We start from the raw sequence: 23884 nt of genomic DNA on the forward strand, positions 1-23884 counted from the left end.
ATTAGTAGTCTGTCTGATACTGGCCCATTCACAAATACTTACCCTTTAGTTCAAAAAGTCTTACATCAAAGTCTCAGGCAGCTTACACTTAGTGTGCAGCTAAAACACATCCTGCTTCAACGGCCACCTTTGTTGCAGATGTTAAGTAGGTGTACTCTGATAAAAAGATCAGGTACCTATGTGAGTGAGAGTTGATTTTCATTTATTGATTACCCTGATGTGAAGCTGAGAGGCAAAAAAGTTCCAGGAAGAACTTTACAGAGATTACTAATTAGGGAATGTTGCAAATGAACTAAAAAAATGTAATAAAAGATTGCATGAAAGAAATGTATAGGCAGAATAGTTTTTTATAAATTTAACAGAAGGGAAAATAACTTAGTACTGATTGTTTCTACATTTCAAAATGTTAAAGAATATTAACTAAATAAATGCTAAAAAAATACTAGTAGTTGGTCCAACTGTTAAGTCTTGTCCAAGATTCAGATGGTGAGATGTAGATTAAAAATTCAGTGCATGTTGAAGTGCAAACATCTGAACGAGCATGGAATTCATTCCAGAGGATCAGTGTCTGAGTGCACATCCCTTCTATGGGTTAATAGCTAATTACTAATATAAAGCTGCATTACTACAAATCTACCAGGACAATATAACTGACTTTTCCTCCTGTCTCTAGGCTAACTAGATCCAGTCTTTAGCCTAATTTTTATACTTTGTGTTACTGAAACAAATCTGTTGGGGTTTTTTTTGTTTGTTTTTTTGTTTGTTTGTTTTGGTTTGGTTTGGTTTGGTTTGGGTTTTTTTGTTTGTTTGTTTTTTTGTTTTTGTTTTGTTTTGTTTTGTTTTTTGGTTTTTTTTGGTGCTCAAATTCCCTGTTGCTTTGTTTCTCTTTCCCATGACATCATCTTGAAATAGCTTAGGCCTAAAGATGTAGTTTCTTAAATATGTTTTATAAGATATTAGAAGTCTTAGAAGTCCTATTAAAAGCTCTTTAAAAGTCTTTTCACATGCCAACTTGTCCACTAGCACAGCTTGGATAGGCTTCACTCTTGTTTCTACTCTAGGAGAAATCTTTTTGCTTTGTGCTTGCACAGCACCTACTCTTACAGTTTTGTTCATGACTTGTGCCTACTGATGCTGTTCAGTTTTCAAAACCTGCAATGGGGTCAACAAACAATATAGAGCAAAACACAGCAAGGAAAAGAATAAAGCAGGCAAAACCTAGAGAGTTATCAAAACAACATCATGAAAAGGCTCAGATAATGAGGAAAGTTGGATTTCCTTGCAAAACAATATTCACAAGCATAAAAGCAGTATAAGGAAGGAGTGACTTTTTGAGGGTTGAAGGTGGGTAAAAAATTGGAACAAGAAAGCAAAGCTTTTCTGTGAGAAAGGAAGGCAAGAAGTGAAGCAGCTATTACTGCCCGCAATAATGCCTGAACACTGGGATAGGAAAATATCCCAATGGATCGGAAAATACTGGGATGGGAAACTAAATCCTGTGATCCTTGAGACTGGACTGAGGCAAACCAGTGTCACAAAGGACATTTGGCTAAATAAAAAATGGAAGAATGTTCCACAGGGTTTCAGACCCCAAAGCTAACTGACATTTTTTCACTCATGTATGATTACCACTATTTTTTATTCAGTTTGGTGTTTCAGAACCTCTTCAAAATAGGAAGTAAAATATTAAATATTGTTATGTCAGTTGGCGAACACTTGACTAGGTTATTTAATGCTGCTGGAGGGAGGATGCCCTGGCCACTTAGAAAACTACAGCTCTGCAGAGCACCTTTTAAGCTGTCCTCGTTCAGCAGTCTTCCCTTCGTGGTCTCAGCTGCTGTTGCTTATCCAGCAGTATTTCAGGCGGTAAAACTCAGTGATTGTAAAAGTGGCATGTATTTCACTGTGGAATGAGCTATGAACGAGCTATGGAATTTATAACTTAAAAGCAAATATAAAAATGGAAAGGTGTGACTAGTTTATGGGACAAAAGCTGAAATTGAAAAGTTAAAGTATGAGAAGCTTTATTCGTGAATGAAAAATTGTAATTGACTGTTATGGACATCAGTGCAAAAATACACTTTTTTGAAATTATTAAATGTCTTGTCAGCTCTGATTTTTCCAAGCAACTGGTATTTGTACCCTTGATTCTGTAATATTCTTTTAAGAGTGAAAACTAAGCTGTATTAGAAATGGAAGAAGACAGTTTTTATAAAGATATCTCTAAGTCATTTCTCAGTGGACTTGATATAACTCTGGACCTTTTGAATTATGCTCATTTCCAAGTTTCTTTTAAAAAGTTTGAAATTTGGTGGATATGCTTGACTGAGGTTCAGGGAGGAAAATAGACCTAGCTGTTGATTTTGGAGGAAGGCTCTTTTCTCACTACTAATAGGGAGACCCTGCCACCCAATATAATTTCTCCAATAGGGAAGAACTTATTTATTTTTCCATTGTAATTTCTTACTGGAATTTGCAGGGTGCTGTTGAGTAGTTTTTGAATTTAGCACCGAATTACTTTGACCTTTTATGAAATGATCAACTACAATGAAGCATTGTATTGTAAGGTTTTTTCAGCTTGAAAGATACTATGATATAGTAGGATTCAGGGCAGAGTATCTCTGCTACTTGGAATCAATGTTTTTAGGAAGGTAATTTTATTTTAAGAAGAAAAATTATTTTTTATTATGAAGATGCCAGCAGCCAGGGAGTCTCTGTGGCGCAATCGGTTAGCGCGTTCGGCTGTTAACCGAAAGGTTGGTGGTTCGAGCCCACCCAGGGACGGCTTTGCCCCTTTCGCCTGCTTGGGGCAGGGGGGTTGGAACAACATGATATTTAAGGTCCCTTCCAACCCTAACCATTCTATGGTTCTATACAACTACAGTTTGCTGAAGTGTCTGCAATAGATTAGCAGACTGAAATATTTCCATGGGTCGGTATTTAAAGATGAAAGCACATAGAAATAATTAATTTAAGCATAATATTACAGGGTGTTTCTCAGCATTCATACTGTTCTGTTGTATCTGTCTATATGGTGCTCTGTTGTGTTGCTATGAGCTCTAACTGATATCATTTTAGGATTTTGAAATGTAAACATATATATACAAAATACCAACATGGGATATTGTGCACCTCAGGCTTAGCAAAGATTTGTCATTTAGTAATTAACAGATAGCTGAGTAGTTGTGACATTTCCAGAAATTTTGTGTAAAAGCCTGGTGAATAGGAATCTGCAGGCCAGCTGTTACTGTTTGCTTCTAGCTTTAAATTTCCTGTGCAGGGCACACTTCGGTAATTGCTAAAGCCTAAAACCAGAATAAATCCATATGTAGTGAAACCACTGAAGCCCATATCCTTTAGCAGGTCTCTCTTGTCATCATTTCATGAGTCAGTCCTTATCTCACAGGGAAAACTGTCAGGGCTCTCCCTCCACTGCCCATCTGCCTGTTTTCTTGATATGTGCAAGAATTTAATCTTTTTGAGATGCCTTCCTTTCTATAGTGCTGGAGCATAAGGATCTAAATACTAGGAAAGAGGCAAGCAAAATGCTGGTTTCAAAGCTGAAGGCAAGAACTCTAGTGTACTTGGGAGCAGGAAGCAGACAATTAGCTGAGCCAATAGCCAAGAAAAAATGCTGCCCTTGATCTGGGTGCAAAAGAGCAGCTAATAAAACCAGAAGAGATCTTTGCTCTTGTATGTTGGCTTTGACAGTGCTTCCACACTACAAATAAGGCACCAGTCTTAAAAACACCTTCTGTTTTTCAGAAGATGCCTCTATGCCCTCAAGATGGCAGAAGACTGCAAAGTAACTTGAAAATGGAAAAGAATTCCCAGTTATTTTTCAACAGACTAAATCCAGATTGTATCAGATAATCAGTTTAAAATTATTTTTTAGAAGATCATGCTAACATAAATTTCAGAGCTTCAGATAGTAAAAGGCTTTAACTGAAGAGTTAAAGAATTTAACTGAAATTATCTATTAAACTTCATAACCATGCTAAGAAACAGATGAAGGGGTCAATAGGAATCAATGCAATTATTCTTCATGTTGTGTTTGAACAGTGCACTACCGTATTTGTGGTAAAGAAGTAAAGGAGTTTAGACAAAGCCACAGAAAACAGCTTCTGAGTTGTTACATATGAAATTTCCACTGTATTTTTGTAGAGTTAACACAGAGAACAGGTTTATAGACTAAGTTTCTGGAGCAGAGGATAAGGAGAAGATAAGAACATTGATATGGACCTGGAAAGAACGTGAGAGAGAAACTCAGTTAATCAAAATGTCAGGCTTTGGTCTGTAATTTTATTAACATTTTGGTCACACCTGGAATGAATACCCAAGTCTTATTACAGAGAAGTGATCTATGAGATCCTGATCTACAGAAAACAGTAAAGGCTATGGAGATGGTAATATCTTTGTATACAGGGCCAGAGAAACACTGGCTTAAACATGAGCAAGGTCTTAGAAACAGTATTGTTTACTATTGGACATGCTTGTCAAAACACATATTTAATGGTTAAGCTGCTGTGGGATGGATGAGGGGTAGGAATGTCATTCCCGAATCTCCAGAAGAAACAAAGAGCTCATACTCCCAAGGGAGCTGAGGGCATCCCAGATCAGGAGGAGGGAGTGGAAACGTTAGCTCTCACTTGGAGTCAGCCAAGGACATTGTCATCTGTAGGCACAAGCCACCAGCTTGGCTTGCAGAGGGAAGGAATTCTTAACCTTAGCTCTTAAGATATTCAACAAACTGGAGACTACTAACTAAAACAAGTTTCAAAAGTTACAGGAACTATATGAAATAAAGTATTTGAAGTCTGTACCCCAAAACCAAATATGGAACTGAAAACGTTCAAAGGAACTCTTGTATCTATTTGCAAATGAAAGCAGCTGAGAGAGGTGAAGCTGATATACACTTTAACTCTACTCTGTGTACTGTGAAGCAAGTGTTCTGCATAGATGTGGTTTGCCCTCTTTGCTCCTCTCCAGAAGAATAAGCAGAGATCCTATGGGTCTTATTGCAGAGTCTGGGGAACTAATCATTTCAGGTATGTGCAGCTTCTGTACGGATTGAAATTTTATATGACTGGTAAACCAAATATGGTGTAGAGATAGGTACAGCAATAATAGCCATGGGTGTTCTTTTGAACTGAGAGGTTAGAGTTAGTCTTATTCCTTCTAAATTCTGACAGATAAAAACTAAGGAGAAGGTAAAAAAGACTATCAACCAGAAACAACTGTATACATGAAAAGCATTTTGCCTAAATTAAGGAAGGCTTTGTGTGGGTGATTCTTCTTGACACATATTCTAGGCACTGTGTAGTGAATTTACTGGGAATCAGGAGCAGAGACTAACACCTCAACATGCTAAATACCTTAACCAAAAGGTAGTGGTAAACCGCTTTGGACAATATTGCCCAGAAAAGCCTGTAATCATTATGGAGGGAAGATTTAATGAAGACAAAGCTCTGTCCTTTAGACCACTAAGTAGAGAAGATCATTTCAGCAATTAGGCTATTGCATGATTTTGCCCAGGCCTGAGAACCTGGCCGTATTTACTGCTTCCGGGAAGAATACAACAAGCTTTTGGGTATAGCAGGGGGTAATGGAAGGGTCCACTTAAAAAAAAAAAAAAAAAAAAAACCAACAAAAAAAACCACCTAAGTGTAGAACGAGAGCTGGCAGGGTGAGATAGTCTGCCATACTGGTGTTAAGGATGGGAGAAGATGTGGAAAGAAGAAAGGGACAGGTATTCCTCCAACAGTCATGAACACGGTAGAACCACTTGAACAGTAAACCCAAAGCAAATTATGTATTTTAATGGGTAATTTCTAATTATCACATTATGTAATTATGTAATTATTGATATTTAATAGTACAATACCAGCATTAACCAATAATGTCCTAATTAAATGTAGTTAAATGGTTAATTAATATTCACAATAATTATAACATCTAGTTTTTACTACTACATTATTTAGTTACTCAGACATCCTATTGTTCCTATCAGTCTTTAGGTAACCTAGCTTTTTTTTCAGAAAGAGTATGAGTAGGCTGAGGAAATGCTGCTCTCCTGGATAGTTGGAATTTTAAAAAAAATAGTTACACCTCAAGACACAGGATCAAAGATCCCTTTCTTGCTTACTGAAGTGAGAAATACATTCTTTTTGAAAAAAAAAAGATGCATGATGATAGAAATACAAGGTCTGTGGCATTGCCTGCCTGTGCCAGTAAGTCAGGGCCTGATTCTTCACTCTGACCTGTAATATGGAGGAAAAATGTTCTTCACTCCTACTGTGGAGCTAATGCTTCAGGAACTTGATGCAGAGGTTGTTCCTATCAAACACCCAATAAATGCTACAGCCGGTGTGTTGCCATGGTAGGTGTCTTGGAATTGTGGCAGTTCAGAAATAACCCTGTTGGTTGACTTCTGCTGTGGCAATTTGTGGAAGAAATTTGTGCCCTCCATCAGTGATGAGAGGGCATCCAAACCCATTCTCACCTCGAATTGGTTTGCTACCACTTTCTCCCATTATGAACCTCATGCTAACCCTGTATATATATTCGTGTAAAGCGTAATTGTTGATGATGAAGTCCCACCGTGAGGTCTGGAGGCTAATTTAGTGGGTTGTGAGTGATTTACTCAAGCATGGGTGCAGTTGTTAATGGCTTCCACTTATGCCTCAGGACAAGGCTCTCTCTGCCTTGCAAAAATAGCTTTTAACCTTTCCAGAAGTGCAGGCAGACAACAGGAGGACAGAGCTGAAACCTTGCCATGGATTAAGATATAATTAAATAGTCTGGAGTGATGCCAGTGTAATTGGCTTGCTTAGAAAGAGAGGTGGTATAAATGCTTTACTTCTCCAATCAATTTTCTTGTCTGAAAACACAGAGTATGCTCAAAGGCCCTCACCATGGGAGCTGAGTAAGCATCTAGCAATTTGTCAGGAAGACAGAGATGAAGAAAGAGACGCCTGTGAGATGCCATCTTCAATTTCCTTCCTCTTTGCCAACTGTGTCCTTATAAACCTCATAGCAGGACTGTGTGTCTGGATGAAGAGAAGGAACCCAGTTCTGCAGTTCCTCTGTAAATTAAATTCTTTTAGCTTTAACCTGTTCCAGATCACTACCAAATGTACTGTAAACCTAAAATGACAGAAGGCTGCTTAACATCAGTATCTTTGCACAGAGGTGGCTGCAAGAGACTAATAGGTGAGTTATGGTCAAAATGTTAACTAGGATTTTCTTCATTGTGAGCTATTACTCAGATGAATTTGCATCTGCTGTTTCAGATTCATAGAACCTGACAACTAACAGACTAAATTATTATTGTCTTGAGCCTTTTCTACCCTGAGTGAGACTGCAGTTTGCTGCCAGGAGCTTTCCTGGTTTGGATGGATGTTCTTCTGATAAGCTAATATATTTTTAGAATTAATTGTGATGCTGATATTTTTCAGAAATAGCCGTTGGGATATTTTTGGCCACAGGAAGCTCAAAAGATTTGGACAGTAACCATGACAGTGAATTCGGGAAAAAAACCCTAGAGAAATACTCTTCAAGGGCTGGTAATTAGTGTCTAAGTCAATAGGTGGTGCACTCCGCGTGTGGAAATGGTGGAGAACTCTTGCTGTTTCACTAAGGGTCTTAAGAATTGGCTTTTGGGAAAACCTGTTTCATTTCATTGGAAGAACCGGTTTCAGTAGCTTGAAAGCAGTAAGATAAAATAAAATATGAGTGATTTTAAGATGGTGTTGACAATAATTATTGGAACTAATATATATATTTCAAATGCTTGTGTTCAAAACGGCATTCAAGTGTTGTATTTGTTTGTTTTGATACTTATATTTGGCTTAATGAGAACCATAATTTCATGAGTAGATGGAGAGTATATGTAAACATGGAATCATGTTTAGGAAATTTTGGTCGCTTAATACCTGTATTCAACCACCTATTTTATAGGAAAGGACAAATTTATTACAGCCTGCGAATATGGACATACAGTAATTTCTATGGAAAATCTTAGTTTATGCACTGTAGATTGCATTAATTTTGCATCTGAGATTTACGGGGAGGCAACACATAAAATTACCAGTTTTTTAAGGAGCTTGGAAGGAATGAAGTGTGAGTAAAACTGTATCAATTAGAGATTAATTCTGGTAGTATACCTAAGAATTTCTTTATTTGAACTTGCTATGATCCTGTTGTTTGAAATTGGTATACATGATTCTAATACCGTAAAACACTGCATCAAGTGGGTGGTAGGAAAGAAGCTTGTAGATCCTGTCTGAAACCACTAAGCACTACAGCAAAACTAATCGAAAGTCACATCAAAAGCTGCAATTTAAACCTGTGTGGTAGAAGTGTAGATCTGTTAATCTGTTAATGTTGTTTTGTCACTTACTTGTGTTAAAGGAAATTTGTCTATTCATGGTCTTTAGCACAGTATTCATATTTTAAACTGATAAATACAGATCCTTAAGATAATTGTCAGTGGCTCCTGATTCTCCTCCCAGCGTAGTAGCCTGCACAGTCACATCTGTCCCTCCTACAACCGCTTTCCAGGTTTTGAGTTTCTTTTCTCTCTGCATTGGTTGAATTTATGGTGTTCTCATCACCTCTATTTTTCACCTATTTAAGCCATGTTCACGCAAAAGCACAAGCTACAGAGAGCCCAAAGTGCTGCCAGCTCAGCCTGCTGAAATGAGAAACAGTATCTATCAGCTTGACACTAGGCCCAGGAAAGCAAGTTATGCTCAAGAGGAGCAAGGAAAGGGGGGGACTGAATTCATCACCCCTGGCAACTGCAGTTGTGTTTGATTCCTGTTTATCTGAAAGATTCCCCTGCATACTGGGACCGCAGGCTGACTGAGAGGGAATTGTGCTTATGGAAATACATTCTTACAAAAGTGCAAACCAGTCCCAAGAGCTGTTGCCCATTACAACTAGTAAAATGCAGGTGTCAAGAACGCTCTGTAGCAGGCCCAGTTCATACGTGCAGAGGCACTTTACTTCTGAAGACTTTCTAGTAAGATTTATGGATGCAGGAAGGAGTGTTTGTACCGGAGACTGCAGTTTCAGCAGTTCAAAGCACCTACTGACAGGAGCCTTTTAATCTCTGCTCATCTCCCAGGGAGATGGCGTAAGAAGAGCTGGCAGGAGACATTTATTGATCACACAAATGGGTGATCGGTCTTGCAGATTCCAGGGAGGAAAATGCTGCAGCAATTCCATTTACACAGCTGTATCACAATGGAGCACTGTGCGTGTCGGCGGCTCCCTCCTCTCCCTGCCCAGCCTTACGCCCCTTCTCTAGCCACCCTGTTCCTATGCAGCACAGCCACTGCTTGCTGCAAACTTATCTTTCACTTAGTTACTCCAGCTGCTTTCCTTTCCTTCCAGGTTTCTTTCTTGTTCCAAATGAAAACTTTAATCTATTTAAACCCCGTTGTTTTAACTAATTTATGCTAATGGTCTAGTTGCATTACTGCTGATGCGTACCTGCTCATAATTAAATTCTCCACAGATAATCCTTAGAAGAGGGAGGCAGACCACTCCCAAAGATGACTAAGCTCACTTTACCAGAAGTTTATTCAACGTTTTATATTCCTGAAATTAGAAAATATAAAGGCTCCCTGCCCTGTCAGCCATTCAGCTCACTTATTTTCACTTATGATCCTTGAGAGGAATGACAGTTTCTTCAATATTGTACATAGCATAAGCAAAATACTTGATCATGCAGTAAGTTCCAATGAATTCAAAACTTGCAGGCCAAAGTGAGTATCTTCTTGGTGCTAGTGAGGCTGGAAGTTGTGAGGTAGGTGCTATGTTTTTTTTTCTGATTTAATTTCCAAATGAGTTCACTTTTGTGGCAAAGGTGTGAAAATACCAAAGAATTTGGATGTTACCAATGGGCAGGGAGAAAGGAAGCATTCTCTGCTTAGCAGGACTTGCCATGGAATAGATCACAGAGAACAGAAGAGAAATCAGAAGATGACAAAAGAGACAGCGTTTGCCCTTTGTAGTTTCCTTTCTAAATCTCAAGTGTTATTTTAACTGTGGGGTTTTTTTTCCCTTCACCGGAAGCAATAGTCCACCTCCCAGTCCTAGCAATAATATTTGCATACATCATAGTGGATTACATAGACTGAGGAATGTAATTTTATCTTTTCAGTCCCTGTAGAAACTTCCTGGTTTGTATATAACCTACATGAGAAAAAAAAAAAAAAAAACCTCTTACCATTTGAAAGCATTTAATTATTTTCTGTTTACAACAACAAAAATTGTATTTTGAAATACTAAGACAATGATTGAAATACTAGCACTTTAAGAATCATCATGGTCTGATAAATAAATTTACAGGTATTTACCTGCAGTATGGTTTACTCAATTAAAAATGAGCTGTATTTTATCAGGGCAATTCCCCTTTTACTAATTCAGCACACAGCTGTGGGCAAATAGCAGCTGCACTTCGGGCCATGTTTTGATATTAGCCCTTTCTTCTTTAATGAATTCATTGCAAGCAAGAATGAACAACTTCCTTTAGAAACAGTTTTCAGTACTTATTCCTCCTTGCACCACTTGGAGCTGCCTTCAGACTCTCAGCTGCTAACCTTTGGAGCGGTGCTTTCTTCAGGTTACGGGGACCTTCTGGATATTTTCTTCACACTTCCCTTCGGGGGTTCCTGCTGATGAAGCCTGTCTCACCTCTCCCCTTACCTGCTTTTGCTGTTGTCTTCACGGTCCTTTGTGTGTTCTCCCAAGCACCCCTCCAATTCCAAAACCACGGCTGCTGGAATTGCAGTTCCTTTAGCGTTTTCAGAAAAGCACTGTATGATAGCAGTCTCTTAAAGGGCCTCTGATAAAAGCTGTGTTTGCTTCTCGTGGTGTTTTTTGTGATAGTAAATTCGGTTAGCAACAGCAGATAGTTCTGTGTCTCACACGGAACTGAACGAACTGTAAGGCCCTAACAAACCCTGACAAGACAACTAAATTTAGAGATTCCTTATGTGGACTATGCACGTCATTTCAAAAGCACGCAGGCACAGTTCCGCTGATTACAGCACGGCATCAGCCAGCACAGTGCTCTCAGCACCAAGGAGCTTTCTGTGTTCAAGACAAAGGCTTCCTTTACCTTCTACCTTTAAGTGAGAAGATGATCCTTCTTTCGGCCATTAATCCTGCTTAGCATTTGGAAAAAAGGAAGAGATAATTTCTGCTTCTGAACTTCTCCTACTATGAGGCACGGAGTTACTGAGTTTCTTGTGGACTTTTCAAAAGGTGGTGTTGAAATGAAGAGTCAAGTAGACAATCACACCCTTAAGACAGTTGTAGGCAGCCTCTGAATGCTCTAACCAAATGTTTTACAGCAATAGGAAAAGACAGTTGTGGTAATGCAAATGCATTGTAAATTCTGGGTATGAATATCTGTCAATGCATCTAAGCAAGTAACTCATTAAATAGTTTCTTTTGGAACACTGGACATGCTTTATTTCATTTTTTTCACAATTTATTTAAACATCTCACATATACAAAATACATTTTCTTTCTTTTTTTGAGAAATGATGAATTTTTTTTTTTTACCCATTGAAGATGGAATGAGATTTGAAAGCAGGAGCACCTGACTTTGGAGGAAGAGGACAAAGATGAGGAAAAATGATCCACGTGCTTAAGCTGTGGGTGAGACAGGACATTCTAAGTTTTGAGACAGACTTCAAAGAAACAGAGAAGTGATACTTTAAATGCTACTAGCACCATCAAAGTTCAAGTATTGGGAAGATACTCCGTAATAATGCAATTAGCACCACTGTATTTTGAGTGGAACTGAAAGTACCTCAGATCATATGGAGAAGTACCTACAAAAGATGTGGATCACACTTGATTTAGTGTATGAGGTAGTTTAAACCTTTGGAAGCTGTGGTTTTAAACTTCCTCTGTGGAAGATATTCAAAGGCCACAAGTGGTGCAAACTTTCATGATTTTTTATTTTGTTTTTTTTTTTCTTTACAAAGGTTGACATTTCCCAAAGCAAGGTGTTAAATCTTGAAAGACTTCCAAGTCCTTTTGGGGCTGAATTAAATTTCATTGCACAATGCTCCAATCAATTCTTCTCCTTCTCTTTCGCCCAGAGTTTAAGCAAGTAGATGAACAGAAGAAATGGAAGGAGTCAGCTTTCATTATAAAAAGAAATGACAAGAGAATAATTTGGGAGAGGCTTTAAGTTAATTTTAGTTCATTCATTTGAAACAGACTGGGCCAATGTCCAAACCGAATTCTTGGTCAGCGCCGCCAATATCCAAAGGTGCAATGTCAAGGATGGGCAAGCGAGATGGCTTATTTGTTCTGTATTCAATAATTGTTTTGCCCCATTCATTGTTCTTTCTCTGCAAGAGAAGATTCGTTATGATTGTTATTGCATTGCTCATAGTATTGAGAATTGTTTCACCTGAATGGATAATTCCTGAAAGAGTTTCATATTAATTTTCCTGCCATTGTTTGCAAATCAGGTACCTATATCCAACTATTTAGATCTCTGATACAGAGAAAATCTTTACTTTAATCTTCTGAAGTCGTATGTGTGATGCTCTACATAAACTACCATCTTATTCACACTGATGTTAAATCCTCAGAGAACCCTGCCTGAGTTTTTCAGGATTTAAAGATCCTGCCCCTTCTACAGCTTGTGCACTATTTTCTCACCAATCTTCAGCTTGCACAGAATTCGGGTCTGGTCCTTCTGAAATGCATTTTTTTTTTTTTTGACACGCTGCACTGTAAAAGTTAGGATTTGTTTGTACCCCAGTCCTTCCCACTTGTTGAAGAGCTGACACAGTTGGCTTTGTAGGCTATTTAATCTTCACTGGGTAAAATTTTATTGGTCTGGCTGATATTCCAATTCTGAATCAAAGCACAACTCTGTCCCTAATCACTGGTTTAAGCATGGGCAATCACAGTGCCCACGGTTTCTGCGTTACTTACGGAGCAGCCATCCTTCAGAACGCTGAAAGTGAATCTGCTGTTGCCTTCAGCTCGTAGTTCAACATCGTTGGATCCCTGCAGTATAACAGCCTTTTTAAGGTTGCCAGTTTCCTCATCCATGTAGGCAATGCTGTTCTTGCAGTGGTAGGTGATGTTCTGGGAGGCATGGTTGGCCAGCAGACGCATGAAGGCAAGTTGGGTGGCCATATCCTTTGAGGTCACTCCTTCATCATTGTATTCAAACTGAAAAACAGAAAGGAACACCATCAGTTGTATTGCTGGGGAAAGGTGGATGTTTGCAGTGGAAGTATGTGACATTTGCCCTAGAAACATAAAAAAAATTAATCACGTAAGTCTGGAATCACTTGTCTATTGCAACTCCGGAGCTAAAGAGCATCAAATAAAACTTGAAAACCAGACATGAGTGGATGTAGTTAAATTGTAGAACTCTGTTCCAAGATTGGATGTTAACAGTTTATGTGGATTCAAAGACAAGATCAGTTAAGTTCAAGGAAAAGAAATCTATTGTTTCCATAAAAAAACATAAACAATGCCTGTCTCAAGAAAACCTTGGCATTTTTTTGAGTCTAACAGACTAGTGACTGTGGATACTACAAATGTTTACTTCATTCTCGTATTCTTTTACAGCATCTACTTTTAGTCACTGTAAGAAACAAGACCCTAGATTGTTCTGATCCAGTGTGATCCATCTTACATTCTTATATTAAAGATCTTGGACATTGATTTCATCATAAGATCAATGCAATTTCACTTAAGAATTATGTAATTAGATCTCCTTAGCTGTACAAAGTGATTTATTTACAATTGGCTCATATAGCGTCTAACATGCAAGTAGACATATTTCTTGTTTTTACTTACACTGGCAATTCTGAATGTTTCAGTGGCATACACTCAGGATCTGTGATGTGTAATATAAATAACTTTCCAGGAACAGTGTCATATGTAAAAAGTCGCAATTAAAAGAATAAGCAAAGATGTTTTTCTTACTTTTTCAGACAGTTTCTGGACTGTATTTATACTAATGTACCATATCCCAGTCCAGGCTTCCCTTAGCAATAGCCATTAGTCACGGTGAACTGATCATGTGCAGAATCCAAGAAAAATTAGAACAACACTGAGAAATCCTCTTAGCAAACTGTGATCTAAATCAGAACTGGAGCTCTGTTCCCTTGAGATAGAAGGTTTTTCATATTTCCCCTCAGAGAGATTTATTTATGTGTTTGTTTGCTGAGAGTTAGTGGATTGGGGATTCTTCAGAGAGCACTGTAGGAAACAGTCATCCTCCCATGTAACGCTTACCTGGCTGCCACCATTGATAGTTTCACCAAACCATATGTGCTTCTTGTCCTTGGGATTCTTGTTGATGTACCAGTTCTTAGCGGGAATATTGTCAGGGTTGGCATGGATGCAAGTCTCACCAGTGGCAAAGTCACAGTATGCTCTAATGGCATCTGCTGAGCAGCCTTGGTTAGGATCAATCCAGTAGAAGCCTGCCATTGAGGAAAGACATGTGAACAACACTCAGCCTAACATTTGCATTCAGTTTATATTCTCTTGTTTGATATAGGAACTCAGAGAAAGGTCGTAAATATCACAACCAGGTACAATATTAAGGTGATAACTGGGATAAATATGTATATTAGATTGTTAATGTGCAAGAAACTGTATTTGAAAGCTAGGGTTAAATATTTTTGTATTATTTTGAAAGATTATTGCAATAATCACACTATAAAGAGCTTTTCACAATGTCCTTGTATCTATTTTCAGTGGAGGCAGGGAGAATTTCTTCACTGATCACTCAGTAATTTTCACTGGGTGGCCAAGGATACCATTCGTCAAAGACAGCTCATTAGCTGGAAGTGCTCCCTGAGCCAGAAGGGGCAAGGATCTGGCACTAACGTACCGCTGCTCCATTCTGGGTGGCTAAGTCTTAGGTCACGGCAGGTGCGAGCCGGGTTCTTTCTGGAGCCTTCTGGGGTCAGCAGGGTCTCAATTTGGTTGTTCAACGTTTTCAGAGTGGCATCAACTTCATAATCCTTGGGTCTGAGGGAAGGCTGATCAGCCCGGTAATATTCTGCATCATAGCCAACTTCATATCCACCACCATTGGGACCAGGAGGACCAGGGGGACCGGGAGGACCAGGGGGACCCTAGAGTTTTTCAGAAGCAAAACACAAGAAGCATTCTATTAGACATCTGGTTCTCTCAATTAAATGCTTTCACACATGCATAGTCCTACTTAACTCTGAGCACCCTTAGTTCTAATCTCAGGCAGTACATATGGACTTGCCCTGTGATGACTACTATGGGCTCAGGCAGTAGAAGATGCACAGTGTAGGACTACCACATCTTCTTTGTGTATCTGCTGCCTGGTCATATGGCATGAACAAGGACTTCAGGTCTATCAGGGAAATGCTTAATGTTAAATAACAACAGACATTTGGAATTCTTTTATTTTTTTAATAAATAAAACCACATCCTTTCCTAAATTACTAGGCTTTTTAAGTGATCTTCTTGTAACTGTGACATAAATGTGTTAAATCAACGTAAAATAAGTTATACTCACAGCAGGTCCTTGGCTACCATGAGAGCCACGCACACCAGCAGGGCCAATAGGTCCAGGGAGACCATTGCGACCATCTTTACCAGGAGGACCAGAAGGACCAGGTGGACCCTAAAAGGAAACCCGAACAGTTTAATGACAGTAGAAAACACTACAAATAGAGATTCATATAAATGGGAGTGTACATATATATTGCACAAAAGGAATGGGAGAGTTATTTCAATATGCTCTTAAATTCACATACCCTTGGGCCAGCAGGGCCATTGTTACCAGGAGGACCTTGATCACCATGTTGGCCCTATTGGGAAAGAAACATGCATAGTCATTAAAAAAAATGCAGTGGCACACGTTTGTATTTGCATGATTCAAGAGGGAGCTATAGTCAGCATGTGTATTTGGGCTCAGAGAATGGGAATCTAGGGCTAATGGCATTTATTAGTGGAGCTGGGGTATAAAATGCCTATTTTGGGGAGGGAGGAGAGACAGCATAAAGAAGTATTTAAGGGGATAACCTACAAATGTCTCTATATTGTTTCTTCAGATTTTCAGAGAAGGCTTTAAAATAAAAGCTCCTAAAGGGGATACCAGAATTTGAAGGGGAAAAAAACTACAAATTACTTCTGCTTCTCCGTGATATGAAGGCTTTACAATTCCTAGCCAAAGTAAGAAATAATATTAAAACAAAGGCAGAACTTTCTGAATTCTGTGCTAGCCAAATGTAATCAAGTTTCAGGGCAACTAATGGTACTCAGAGTTCTAAAGCCAACTATCAGTGACATATCCAAATTTGCCATTTTATGTGAAGAGTGTTGAGTGTTAGAGAATCTTATGGCCTTTGAAAGACAATGCAGAGTGGAGTAAGTGGTATCAACCTGCTGGGTTGTGCATATGTAATTCCACACTAGGGTGACATTATTTCCTTTTTTTTGGGTCTTTATGTTAAAAATCCTGAAAATCATTTACTTACAGCAAGACCAGGAAGACCCTGCAATCCATTGTGTCCCTTCAAGCCAGGCAGACCTCTATGTCCCTTATCACCAGGTTCACCTTTCTCACCACGTGGACCTTGTGGGCCCTAGGACAGGATACAGGTGTCAGAGGAATAAACGAGAAGGCTCCAAGTATATACTACTGTCAAAGCAAGAATTAAGCATGAGCATTCTACATTATGCCATAGGTTGCTCCTGATATATATAGATGTACATCCTATTAACACACTCAGGAAAAGCGTCAATCCCCAAAGCTTCACAGAGAATGCTGATCAAGATTTTAGGTCTATAAATATTTACATTCCTTGAGCACTAGTCCTTGGGCCCATATCTTGAGCACAGTCATGAGTCCCTACTAATAAAGCGTGCTTTCTCTTCTTGCATCAGCGTGGTAATGTATCGAGAAATCAGACTTACAGCAAGACCTCTTGGACCAAAAGCACCAGCAGGACCAACAGCACCAGCAGGACCCTGAAACAGAAACAAAATGCTTGTCACTGCTGTATATTACACCTAATGACAGTTCCATGTTGAACACATCTCTGCAGAAAGCAAAGTAATTATCCACATATTGTAGAGGTTTGGTATAATGTGTATATATGATGGACAAACGTTAGTCCGGTGTCAGTCAAAAAAATTAAGGTCTCATCAACTTACAGGATCACCACGGTTTCCAGGCTTTCCAGAAGGACCAACTTGGCCATGAGGACCAGGAGCACCCACGGCACCACTGGGACCAGGGTTACCAGGACCACCACGCTCACCCTGGGAACAAAGGAATGCACGAGGAGAGACAGTGTGTTACTACTGATTTACACACACTGGAGTATTTCTTCCATGATTAATAATTAAAAGAACAAGTTACCTTGAAGCCAGGAGCACCATCACGGCCTGGAGGACCATCGTTTCCAGGATTGCCCTGTTAAAATACCATGAAAAAGCATTAAATTCCATCAACCTTTCTCTCACACAGAACTGTGTGTCAGTCTAATTGCTCCCAGTGAGAGTAAGAGGACATTGAAATGGGATAGCATAAATCCTGAAGATAGCAAACTCTTCTTTATAGATGCCACTCTCAAATCCCTTAAATATATTCATGTTCTCAGAAAAATAAGGTGGTCTTCAAATATTTTAGGTTTTACAAGTTCAGTATGGAAGAAAATGACCGGATTTTGCTGTATTTCTCTAAATGAAAAGGTCAAGACAATAATGGTCTTCATCTAGCTTGCACTCTTGTGAAACTGAGACCTACTTTTTAGATGAAAAATTCCAGTGGTGAGAAAAGGACTTAAGCAGTAGTCACAGCTAAATTGCTTTGTTGTGGTACTTCACAAGCTTAAATGGCTTCCTTTGTGAATGTTAATTTCACTTCAACTGTTTTGCTGTGTACACTAGCAAACCTTTTCCTCTAGATGGAACAGAAAGTTCATTTCCTTTTAATTACTATTCTCTGATCTCTTTGAAATCCTGGAATTCTCAAGACTTGCAGGTGTCCTGTATTAACAATGCTTCGGGTTATCAAATAAGCTTCCCTGGTAAGGCTCAGAGAAAGCTTTATGAAGTTATCCTAACAGGAGACAAGATAACATGTTAATACTTTAACTGTTCTTAATGAGTGAGTCATGTATAGTCACTGTATGGATACCCTTCTTCAAGGTAAACTGCTAACTTGCACGGTCGTATCAGATGGGTAAATTTATTTGCTGCTCTATGAAGAGCTGGGAGCAGGGCCCTGTCCTTGTAGTAACCACCCATGAGGCAGGGCATTAGAAAGAGCAATGTGTTCCACTCCAGTGTTCCCACATTCCCCCTTCTGCATAGGACTCAGGTCCTCTGCTGTGTCTTAACCTGCACTGATCTCTGCCACACAGCCCAGAGTTCATTCTGTCATGTTTTTAGCCTACAAACATACTTCAGGATTTGTGGCAAGGGAATGCTACGAACTGGGAAACATTATGCAGCTCAGCCACAACATTGAAGTGTATCTGTTTTGTTAGGACTCCAAAGCAGTGCTCACAAGTCCAATAACTGAATTTCAACATTTTGTGTAATGTGCTTCTTATGCCTTCTGAGTGGGCCTGAAGTTAAAAGCCACTTTGTCTTTAATATCACAGATCACTGGATCCCTCAAGTAAAAGTGACTGCAGTGTTTATACTTCCCTGAAAGATATGTGGTTGCATCTAACATGACGTTTAAGAAAGTTTGCTGATAACAAGTTTTCCTGATATATTCTCCTCTATAGACAAAACCTTATCCCCTGGGATGTACTATTCTTCCCAGATCCAACAATGAAGTAGTCTTTTCCCCACTCCATCTTTCTTGGCAATTAAGTAAAGAGTCAAAAGATTCTAACAGCGACTCCAGGATCTATTTCAGAAACAACTTTTGCCTTGAAGAATTTGTCACCTAGCTGGGGATGGAGAGGGTAATCCTTATTTATTAGAATCCTGCTATAATTTTCCTCCAAGTTTGCTAGCAAAGCCCCCAGTTGCATCCATTTTTTTCTGTGTATTTGTCTTTGGCTCAGAATAAAAGAAAAGCAATCCCAAAAAGGAAATAGGACATAGCTTACGTCACGACCAGCTTCACCAGGAGCACCATTTGGACCAGGAGAACCCACAGGACCAGAGGGACCACGAGCACCAGGAGGACCAGAAACACCCAGGGGACCAGGTTCACCCTAATACAGGAACAGTGGTAACAAAATGTGACATTATAATACAACACAAACCAGTCTTATGGAACTTTTGGCCTATATCTAATAGAAACATTTCTCTGCAATTGATCCTGGAAGTGAAAAAGAGCCAGGACACAAGAAACAGATCTAAATATACCAAGTATTATTTTAATTCTAAATTTTTTACCTCTTCTACCAGAAACCTCTGATGTCATTCAAAAATACGCTCACCTGCAGACACAAGTCTTGTTTGTCTGCAGTAAACAGAAGTTTTTTCACTGATCTAAGTCTGTTAGGTCCATATCCTCTGTTTGCAACAGAAGCAGAATCTAGATCTCATTTTCCCTGGCTTCCCATAAAAGGAGACCTCTTTTTTTTTTTTTTTTTTACATGTATCTGTTTAAAGCAATTAACTATTCATATACTCACTGATGCTCCAGAGATTCCCGGAAGACCACGTTCTCCCCGAGAGCCAGGCAGACCAAGGATACCAGGAGCACCAAGAATACCCTGAGGACCTGGGCTACCAGGAGGACCCTATGACATGAATAGAATATTATTTATATTAATAGAAAAAAAAACAATTTTTTATGGCCCTCCACATTTCTCATTTGTTTTGTTCTATAATAGTACCAACTGCTTTCCAAGGATCTCTGTGTGTCAGTGCTAGTTCCTGCACGGAAGAAGTTGCAACCAAGCCATAAGACTTTAAACTCCAAAGCTAAAGGTCTGTAAGAATGTAATGCCAGTTATACTCCCCACACAACTGTTTTCCAGTGAAAATGCTGTTTCTGAACAACATTATAGTCATGCTTTTTCCTTTCCCATTCAATAACAGTGGGAGATGCATGAAGATCAGAGTACTCAGTAAGAGAAGATGACTATGTGAGAGGATTCCACAGCAAAGAGACTGGTCATGAGAGAGTCTTAGAAGATAGGTGGCATCTGACATCTCCAAACAACCCTTAATGCTTCCTACTGACAATCTGAAAGGTAAAGTTTGTCTAGTAAAGTGACTTTTCCATTTCCTCGAAATTTGAGCATATGTGGTGCTAAACTTGGCATAAGTAATCAACCTGACAGATTACCCTAAATTATTATCCTAACTTACAGTCAGGCCTGTTAGTTCAATTGTTTTTCGTAACTGACATTAAATTAGAACATAAAAGTTAGAAAACGTATTCTTTTTTACTGGACATTAAAGGGCAAATTGTCAATTGTCACCTACAAGATTTTAACATGCATGTCTGACAATGACACTGGAGATTTCATGCCTACCTGCAACTTCTATCACAAATACCGAAGTATCTTAGAAGCCATAACATTTACATAAAGAGAAACATTTTTAGGAGATGTGTTACTCAGTAACTTACAGCAGCACCAGCCTCTCCAGATGGACCTTTCTCACCAGCAAAACCAGGTGGGCCAGCAATACCTTGTTCACCAGTACGGCCAACTGGACCAACATCGCCACGCAGACCTCTAGCACCATCTTTGCCAGCTGGGCCAGGAGGACCAGGGGGACCACTGATGCCCTAGGATTGAGTATGAGTAGGATACCATTACAATTTAGACTCATTAACTGAGAGAGATAAATTTAATTTTATGTCCATGTACAAAAATTGTGCTTTGCAATAAACAGGTTATCAGCTGTTCTGAAGCAGCAGTTTCTATTGCTTTTGTTAGCAGTGGATAGCTGGAATCAGTCAAATTATTGAACTGAGAGATTCATTTTTTTTTACTCAGTGGAGGTGAAAGAGTCAAAATTTGGTGGGAAAATATCGATTTGGCTCTGGAGACATTAATTACAACTACAAAATCTATGAAAAAAACCCTCTTCCAATTCAACAGGATTATTTGCTCTGGATACTGGGATTTACAGTATATTTAAACGTAGGGTATCTAAGGAAAGAAATGCCTTTTGGTGAAGGTTAGAAACACATTTGAAGAGAAAAACTCCAAATGTCAATTTGAAATGATAACTGTTGGCTGCAAAATAAGAGCCAGGGATTCACATTCTTAAACACAATGAGGGGTTGCCCTGCTTGAGACAGAGGCTGAAGCTGCAGATACTTTAGACATTGTGGATGCAAGATAGCCTTAACTTTGTTTTAAAATAGGACATGACCACCTTATTCTACTCAAAATCAAAGGCTATACTCATGGTGAACTAAAGCAAAATAAACACAGATCTTTAAAAATGGTTAGGCACCTCACGATGCAGAGGGATGCTTGATGGATTGTAAAAAAATCCACAAATTAAATGCCTAATTCCCACTCTGGGGGTTTAGTTAAAAGACTTCTTATCTCATCCAGTTCTATAAGGATCTGAGGTGATTCCACTGCAGTTAGAATTTGTGTCAATGTAACAGAAATGACGATTATCCCTAACCAATGCAAATTCTGACTTATTTCCCACTAGAACTTCTTCATTAGCTACTTACAGCAGGGCCAGGAGGACCAACTCTTCCAGCAGCACCAGGGAAACCAGTCATGCCCTAAAGATAAAAGTGATAAAGATTTGGTTTAAAGGAAACAATGACTTCATGAAAATCAACAGTATCAGTGCCAAAAGCCTGAAGACTTACAGGAGGACCAGCATCACCACGAGGGCCTGCGGGACCAGCAGCACCAACGGGACCCTAGGTATGAAGGATTTAAAAAGATAGATTAATCAAACAGAGACTGTTAATATTTCCTATTTAGAATAAGGGTTCGGTCTCATTCTCATGAAGGTTACGGGCAATTTTGCTTTTTACTTTAACAGAAGGAGGACTGGGCTCAAAACCACAATTCCTGTCCCGATACTAGGGTAGTAAATTCTCACAGACACTTAAATCAGTATCATAAGGACTGAGAAGAGATGCATAAGGCATTTATGATTCAAATTAATTCACCTTGCAAATATTACATGGATCTAAGCAAATCTGGAAGTCAAAATGTGACAGACATAGTAAGGCAAAGAACAGTGAGTCCTCTGTTTGCACTGTATGACTAATACCGTCACGTAATGCAAGGGCCTGGTATTGCTCTATTAGAATCATACAGTAAGAACCCCAAGCCATGTTATCCTCCATCACTTTGCAGTATATGAAATACCAGAGCCTGACTTTCTGCATCATTTCAACCAGTTCCCAATAATGGGCTGCATGCATGTGAAGCAGTATATAGCTTTGGGCTATGGAGGTGTTAGCACATGAAAAGCTTGTGCAAGTAAGTGCAAGTGAGACATTTTCACATATGCTTCTGTATGACTGGGTCTGAAAATCAGACTGTGACAGCACACCCTCTTTTTAAGAGGAAGATACCAACACTCTTAGCTTAGAATTTACCCAGAGCCACCCCCTGAATGGTCCAAGATAGATTGATTTTGCTGATCTTCAGGGCAAGTTGAAAATTTTTTTTTTTTCTCTTCATTTCCAGACTCACGATCTGAGCCCACATAAATAGACTGACAGAGTTTATATAGCATGTGAAAATCAGTATGGTGGCTTTCCTCACAGGCTAGTTTGCAGTTTTGTTTCTTTTTTTAATTATCTTTTAAAAGTCCAAGGCTTTCAGGCTAGGATGTTGCTTGCATAGCACAGTTAGGAACTATGCATTTTACAAAGACACGGTTCACTTACTGGGGGTCCAGAAGCACCAACTGGGCCAATAGCACCTGGTGGTCCACTTTCACCCTTAGGTCCTTTAGGTCCACGCTCGCCTTTAGCACCAGGCTGGCCAGCTGCACCCTACGGGTGGAAAAACACACAGAACAAGGAGTTGGAAAAGCATGCAAAGGAAACAGAGGAATGGCATGGCGTCACTAAGAGGGAAGTGCAAGCAATACTCACAGGAGGTCCAGCAAATCCATTAGGACCTACGGGACCAGGCTCACCGCGTTCACCCTAAAGAGAGGACAAAGAAGAGAAGACTGGCTGGAACGGGCTTTTAAAGGGAATTTCTCTGATTGACACAGGAATAGTTGTAGAAATTGCTACTTACAGGGATACCACGGGCACCAGCAGGACCAGCAGGACCAGCAGGACCTCCTTCACCCTATAAGAGATGGCAGAAAACATGACACTGTGGAGGAAGGCCCCACTGCAGTCAGAACAGTGGTACAGACCTGTATAGCGAGTCTTTCCGTCTCCAATGGAGAGGGTGTTACTGAAAATGCTTCTGTTTTGACCTGCTCTGTATTAAAAATTTCTAATGATACTCAGACAGGATAAAGAACCATTCTGAGCTAATGTGTGGTTGTTCGTTACCATTTCAAAACCTCTTCTCCCAGTGTGAGGACTGTGGAGATTAGCCTTAACTGGGAAGAATTCAGACAAAGCCTAAATCAGAATCTTCTCCCCGCATATCCCGCTGCCATGTAGATGTGCATCCCTTCCCTGCCCTTTTAGGAAAAGGTTTGGTGTGCTATGGCAAACTTCACTACATAGTTCTGTAGTCTCAATAACCCTTGCCTCTCAAATCTGAAAAACTTGCAGAACTCATGCACACTAGAAAGATGGAATTGTCTTTTATGGAACTTCTCTTCTTAAATATTTGTGTGTGGGTAAACTGTATAAACAAACAAGACACTTTGTCATTCAAAGAGTAGACTTACCCGATCACCAGCACCACCAGCAGGGCCAGGAGCACCAATAGCACCAGGGAGACCCTAT

At 39.5% G+C, this 23884-nt stretch overlaps 1 protein-coding gene and 1 non-coding gene across 3 annotated transcripts in view; one reads left to right on the forward strand and one right to left on the reverse strand.

Annotated features, from left to right (window-relative positions):
* Positions 1 to 2710: 2710 nt before the first annotated feature.
* Positions 2711 to 2784, forward strand: TRNAN-GUU. Its single transcript has one exon. It is a non-coding gene; the product is annotated as a tRNA-Asn (tRNA).
* A 9176-nt stretch (positions 2785 to 11960) lies between these two features.
* The window catches only part of COL1A2 (collagen type I alpha 2 chain), a 40665-nt gene continuing 28741 nt past the window's right edge, over positions 11961 to 23884 (reverse strand). For both annotated transcript variants that reach the window (XM_032991406.2, XM_032991405.2), the window contains exons 34-52: positions 23827 to 23880; positions 23214 to 23267; positions 23063 to 23116; positions 22853 to 22960; positions 21815 to 21868; positions 21671 to 21724; positions 20600 to 20761; positions 19656 to 19763; positions 19122 to 19229; positions 17414 to 17467; positions 17206 to 17313; positions 16966 to 17019; positions 16527 to 16634; positions 15804 to 15857; positions 15563 to 15670; positions 14900 to 15146; positions 14296 to 14486; positions 12976 to 13218; positions 11961 to 12380 (exon numbers count right to left, since the gene is read on the reverse strand). In XM_032991406.2, the coding sequence (XP_032847297.1) occupies positions 12234 to 12380; positions 12976 to 13218; positions 14296 to 14486; positions 14900 to 15146; positions 15563 to 15670; positions 15804 to 15857; positions 16527 to 16634; positions 16966 to 17019; positions 17206 to 17313; positions 17414 to 17467; positions 19122 to 19229; positions 19656 to 19763; positions 20600 to 20761; positions 21671 to 21724; positions 21815 to 21868; positions 22853 to 22960; positions 23063 to 23116; positions 23214 to 23267; positions 23827 to 23880 (2070 nt within the window). In that variant the 3' untranslated portion in view covers positions 11961 to 12233. The remainder of the gene's footprint in view (positions 12381 to 12975; positions 13219 to 14295; positions 14487 to 14899; positions 15147 to 15562; positions 15671 to 15803; positions 15858 to 16526; positions 16635 to 16965; positions 17020 to 17205; positions 17314 to 17413; positions 17468 to 19121; positions 19230 to 19655; positions 19764 to 20599; positions 20762 to 21670; positions 21725 to 21814; positions 21869 to 22852; positions 22961 to 23062; positions 23117 to 23213; positions 23268 to 23826; positions 23881 to 23884) is intronic.

Source organism: Tyto alba, unplaced genomic scaffold (assembly GCF_018691265.1).
Source record: "Tyto alba isolate M040663 unplaced genomic scaffold, T.alba_DEE_v4.0 Super-Scaffold_38, whole genome shotgun sequence".
In the NCBI taxonomy this organism is placed as follows: Eukaryota; Metazoa; Chordata; class Aves; order Strigiformes; family Tytonidae; genus Tyto; species Tyto alba.